At 38.5% G+C, this 5,966-nt stretch overlaps 2 protein-coding genes across 2 annotated transcripts; one reads left to right on the top strand and one right to left on the bottom strand.

The window, feature by feature from the left end:
- Window positions 1-1,407: 1,407 nt before the first annotated feature.
- On the bottom strand, window positions 1,408-3,179 carry LOC121402136. The gene is made up of 2 exons (XM_041588147.1): window positions 1,819-3,179; window positions 1,408-1,551 (listed from the first exon to the last, which is right to left on the bottom strand). The coding sequence occupies exon 1, from the start codon at window positions 3,132-3,134 to the stop codon at window positions 1,908-1,910; it is 1,227 nt and encodes a 408-aa protein (XP_041444081.1). The 5' UTR covers window positions 3,135-3,179; the 3' UTR covers window positions 1,408-1,551; window positions 1,819-1,907.
- A 28-nt stretch (window positions 3,180-3,207) lies between these two features.
- Window positions 3,208-4,766, top strand: LOC121402137. The gene is made up of 2 exons (XM_041588148.1): window positions 3,208-4,355; window positions 4,623-4,766. The coding sequence occupies exon 1, from the start codon at window positions 3,337-3,339 to the stop codon at window positions 4,264-4,266; it is 930 nt and encodes a 309-aa protein (XP_041444082.1). The 5' UTR covers window positions 3,208-3,336; the 3' UTR covers window positions 4,267-4,355; window positions 4,623-4,766.
- Window positions 4,767-5,966: the final 1,200 nt, after the last annotated feature.

The raw sequence follows: 5,966 nt of genomic DNA on the forward strand, positions 1-5,966 counted from the left end.
AGTCATAGTGCGGGGGTCGGGGCCTAGTTTGTCCAAAGAAGGATTTAAACAGCAATTAAAATCCCCAAGGATACAGAGAGGGCTGGGGGGGAATGCAGAAAGCTTAGTCACCATTAAGTCCAGGATCGACACTGCGAATGGCGGCGGCACATATATGTTAACTAAGAGGATGGGTTTGTTGGCAATAAGGCCATGGAGTATTAGGAATCTGCCATAGTGGTCTAGGTGGAGCTTCAAGAGCTCAAAAGGTAAACTTTTCCTGATTAAGATAGAGACCCCCCTCGAGTGCGAGGAGAATGTAGAGTGGAAATGCCATCCCACCCATGGCTTTTTAATGCCAAAATTTTTTGCCCAGTAAGGTGCGTCTCCTGGAGAAGAAGGATGGACGGGGGGTATTTTTTCAGATAGTTGAACATAAGGCTCCTCTTAAATTTAGAATTGAGGCCTCGCACATTCCACGAAAGGATTGAGAAACTAGCCATAACTCACAGAAATAGGTATATGCCAGGCCAAACGAAGTGTCCATCCCGTAACACAAAGCCAATGGAAAAACATAGCGAGCACATTTTGTACACATATGACATCAGTCAACACACATTGAGTAGTCTGCAAAACATATTGAAACATAAACCCAACAATAACATATACCCAACCCACCCTACTCACCCCCCAAACTTGAGCGAGTCTAGTACCCATAACACTTAAGAACCTAAACAGGGCTCAGTCCCTAGATATCTGCTAAAAAACAGTCCCTCCTGCGGGATCTAGGGTGGCAACAAGTCCTAACGATTGCCTAAGGCTGAGGCCCGCACTGGTGTGCTGAACAGTTACCCTGTGACAGAATACAAGCGTGGCCCCCATCATGGGGGCAGAGATATTAACCCAAGAGAGGAAAATATATGGAGGGAAAAAAAAAAAAAAAAAAAGAAAGCACCCTCAACCGGGGGCCGGACGTCAGTGCTTAACCAAGGGGCCATGTCACACCTATGGCAGAAAGTGGGAAGGAAGTTCCATAGTATAAGGCGGTGCAGTCGAAATGGCAGAGTATAGTCAAGAGGTCACATTCCAACCCTGGGGCGAGGTAGTGGCCCATTAGCTTAGTTGGGGAACCAGTAATATTTCATTAACTATTTAGTGATATACATCTTAAAGTGCATTGTGCAACTATAACTCCCATATGGCTGCACACAGTTCATCATGGATAAAACTTTTTCATTAACTATTTAGTGATATACATCTTAAAATGCATTGTGCAATTATAACTCCCATATGGCTACACACAGTTCATCATAGATAAAACTTTTTTCATTAACTATCAGTGATATACATCTTAAAGTGCATAATAGAGATTTTACAAATTTATAAAAGCCTCTCACAAAGTGTAAAATTACAAAATATGATCTCTAATAAATATTGTAAAAACTTATTGTGACCCAATTCATCTAGCTATTAAAAGTGACACACATTATTTCATATAATACATGTTGAAATCCCACTGAAACATAATGTTAAAACCAGGTTACTGCTCAATCCGCCTAACCTGTAAAAGACCTGTAAAAACAAGGAAATTGCCATTAGCCTATCCAATTCACTTGAAATCTTTATGTTGTATCAATTTAGCACTTCTATTATATCAATTTAACAGTACCTTCTAATCTCGCAACGTATGTTGCTATTCTAAGACATTCTGTAATTATTTCCTATCACTGGCTTCTATGTATATATTATCTTTCTTAGCAACAAGGTTGCAATATTATAGTTACCAATTCAAAAATAAACGATATATATATATAAAGACTCCTGATTGAATGGACTCACCCATATGTAAATGCAGCAGGAGTTCCATGTCATTACAACTTGGAATCTAGTTATAATTCCTGGGAACAAAGGACGACAAGCCATTACTATTAAAGAAAACATGATAAATTGCACTGCTCATTTAACCCTTTCGGATAAGCACTATCCAAGCGCTTTATCCATCTTGCCTCCCTCTGCAATAGTATCAAGTTATGATCACCTCCTCTACTGGGTTTTGCTACTGTCTCTAACACTATCCACTTTAGCTGACATACATTATGTTTTACAGTATCAAAATGTCTGGCTACAGGAGTGTCAGTATAGGTATCATTTTTAAAATTGCGTATATTGCCTTTATGCTCTTTTATCCTAGTACTGACAGACCTTATTGTCTTCCCTACGTACATTTTCCCGCAGGGACATTTCAGAGCATAAATTACGTGGCTGGTTTTACATGTGGCGTATGACTTTAGTTTGATTACCTCACCTGTAATGGGATGATTTATACAAGGTCCTTTTATAATGGAATTGCAACAGTTGCAATTCATGCACGGGTATGTGCCTACTTTTGGTGTACCTTTAAACACAGTATTGCTATTATCCACTCTTGAAATGGCACATAATGTGTCTCTTATTGACTTACCCTTTTTATACGAGAACCGCGGGGGATTCGAAAAAACTTTTCCGAAGATAGCATCAGTTTGCAGAAGTGGCCAATATTGTTTCACTATCTTTTCTACCTTCTTACTCCTTTTGTCGTATGTACTTACGAAGGTTAATCTATCCGTCTCACCCTGCTTTTGTTTGGGCTGTAATAAAGCAGCACGGTCCATCCCTTTCACCTCTTCTACCACTGCTTTAAGTTTACCTTTGGGGTATCCCCTTTGCAGAAACCTTTCTGTCAGATCGCTACTTGCATGTTTATAACCCACTTCACTGGATGCTATCTTCTTGGCTCTCATAAATTGTCCCTTAGGGATCGCATCCAGTGTTCGTGGGTTATGGAAACTCTTACTGTGGAGGAGATTATTTCGGTCCATTGGTTTCCGATACAAATTTGTACATAGGCCCCCATTTTCTATTTTAATTTGTACATCCAAAAAACTAATAGTTTGGTTGGATGACTCACTGGTAAATTTGACTGTATTGTGGGCCTCATTTGCAGTATCCACCATATTATTAAATGCCTCTAACGGTCCATCCCAAAGGATCAGTATGTCATCCACATACCTATAGTAGCATCTAATATACTGCAAATATGGCTCTCTCAGAAATAATTTATTCTCCAAATCATATACAAATAAATTTGCAAGGGATGGGGCGACCGCTGAACCCATCGACGTCCCTTGTTTCTGCCAATAGAAAAGATCGTCAAATTTGAAATAATTCGAAATTTGAAATAATATGGTGGATACTGCAAATGAGGCCCACAATACAGTCAAATTTACCAGTGAGTCATCCAACCAAACTATTAGTTTTTTGGATGTACAAATTAAAATAGAAAATGGGGGCCTATGTACAAATTTGTATCGGAAACCAATGGACCGAAATAATCTCCTCCACAGTAAGAGTTTCCATAACCCACGAACACTGGATGCGATCCCTAAGGGACAATTTATGAGAGCCAAGAAGATAGCATCCAGTGAAGTGGGTTATAAACATGCAAGTAGCGATCTGACAGAAAGGTTTCTGCAAAGGGGATACCCCAAAGGTAAACTTAAAGCAGTGGTAGAAGAGGTGAAAGGGATGGACCGTGCTGCTTTATTACAGCCCAAACAAAAGCAGGGTGAGACGGATAGATTAACCTTCGTAAGTACATACGACAAAAGGAGTAAGAAGGTAGAAAAGATAGTGAAACAATATTGGCCACTTCTGCAAACTGATGCTATCTTCGGAAAAGTTTTTTCGAATCCCCCGCGGTTCTCGTATAAAAAGGGTAAGTCAATAAGAGACACATTATGTGCCATTTCAAGAGTGGATAATAGCAATACTGTGTTTAAAGGTACACCAAAAGTAGGCACATACCCGTGCATGAATTGCAACTGTTGCAATTCCATTATAAAAGGACCTTGTATAAATCATCCCATTACAGGTGAGGTAATCAAACTAAAGTCATACGCCACATGTAAAACCAGCCACGTAATTTATGCTCTGAAATGTCCCTGCGGGAAAATGTACGTAGGGAAGACAATAAGGTCTGTCAGTACTAGGATAAAAGAGCATAAAGGCAATATACGCAATTTTAAAAATGATACCTATACTGACACTCCTGTAGCCAGACATTTTGATACTGTAAAACATAATGTATGTCAGCTAAAGTGGATAGTGTTAGAGACAGTAGCAAAACCCAGTAGAGGAGGTGATCATAACTTGATACTATTGCAGAGGGAGGCAAGATGGATAAAGCGCTTGGATAGTGCTTATCCGAAAGGGTTAAATGAGCAGTGCAATTTATCATGTTTTCTTTAATAGTAATGGCTTGTCGTCCTTTGTTCCCAGGAATTATAACTAGATTCCAAGTTGTAATGACATGGAACTCCTGCTGCATTTACATATGGGTGAGTCCATTCAATCAGGAGTCTTTATATATATATATCGTTTATTTTTGAATTGGTAACTATAATATTGCAACCTTGTTGCTAAGAAAGATAATATATACATAGAAGCCAGTGATAGGAAATAATTACAGAATGTCTTAGAATAGCAACATACGTTGCGAGATTAGAAGGTACTGTTAAATTGATATAATAGAAGTGCTAAATTGATACAACATAAAGATTTCAAGTGAATTGGATAGGCTAATGGCAATTTCCTTGTTTTTACAGGTCTTTTACAGGTTAGGCGGATTGAGCAGTAACCTGGTTTTAACATTATGTTTCAGTGGGATTTCAACATGTATTATATGAAATAATGTGTGTCACTTTTAATAGCTAGATGAATTGGGTCACAATAAGTTTTTACAATATTTATTAGAGATCATATTTTGTAATTTTACACTTTGTGAGAGGCTTTTATAAATTTGTAAAATCTCTATTATGCACTTTAAGATGTATATCACTGATAGTTAATGAAAAAAGTTTTATCTATGATGAACTGTGTGTAGCCATATGGGAGTTATAATTGCACAATGCATTTTAAGATGTATATCACTAAATAGTTAATGAAAAAGTTTTATCCATGATGAACTGTGTGCAGCCATATGGGAGTTATAGTTGCACAATGCACTTTAAGATGTATATCACTAAATAGTTAATGAAAAAGTTTTATCCATGATGAACTGTGTGCAGCCATATGGGAGTTATAGTTGCACAATGCACTTTAAGATGTATAACACTAAATAGTTAATGGAAAACTTTTACCCATACTGCACTGCTGGTAGTCACATGAGATTATAAATGATTGTTTTTGGTTGTTCCTTTTTACACTTGATAAAGGGCGTGGGCCCGAAACATGTTGTGTAACTCATTATCCCAATAAAGAACTTTGCAGACAAGTTGCTGCCCTGGATTTGTTCCACAACTACTGAATGCACTGTCCTTTTTTGACCCGGACAGCCTGGTTTTTTGAAGGGCTGCCCGGTCCAAATTAGGAAAACCAGGCAGGATTCCCTATGATTGACGTGGCAATTGACCAATTGCTGATCGCAACATCACAGCCCTGCCTCTGATGTCCTGACCGCAGCGGCATAGACCTGCCCCCTGTCCAGATTCAACCGTGCCAAAAGGTGGTAACCTTTATGGTGAAGGGAGATCACTAACAGACCTACTCACTCTGTAGAGCAATTCAGCTTTCTATATATGTAATCATACATTTTGCAGCTTGCCTTGTTACCCTATTGAAGTTGCATTGCTCTGCCCAAATACTACATAAGATAGGTGCAAGATGCAAGGCCTGAAGCCAGACCAGGGAGGTTTATATCTTAGCCATCATTTTGAAATAAAAGGAGCTGCATTTGACTTACTGACAGAGGAATAGAGCTATAAGCAGAATGGAACAGTCACAATCTGGGATTGTAAAACTGCTCCTCTTTTTGTTTATTAAAAATAAATTACATCCATAATACTGCAATTAACTAACATGGACAATATCACTGACATGAGATTAGTCTTTCTAATAATTGGAGTAACATGGATATGGAAACTGAAACCTTGGGATTATGATCATGGCAC

Source organism: Xenopus laevis, chromosome 3S, assembly GCF_017654675.1.
Source record: "Xenopus laevis strain J_2021 chromosome 3S, Xenopus_laevis_v10.1, whole genome shotgun sequence".
NCBI lineage: Eukaryota > Metazoa > Chordata > Amphibia > Anura > Pipidae > Xenopus > Xenopus laevis.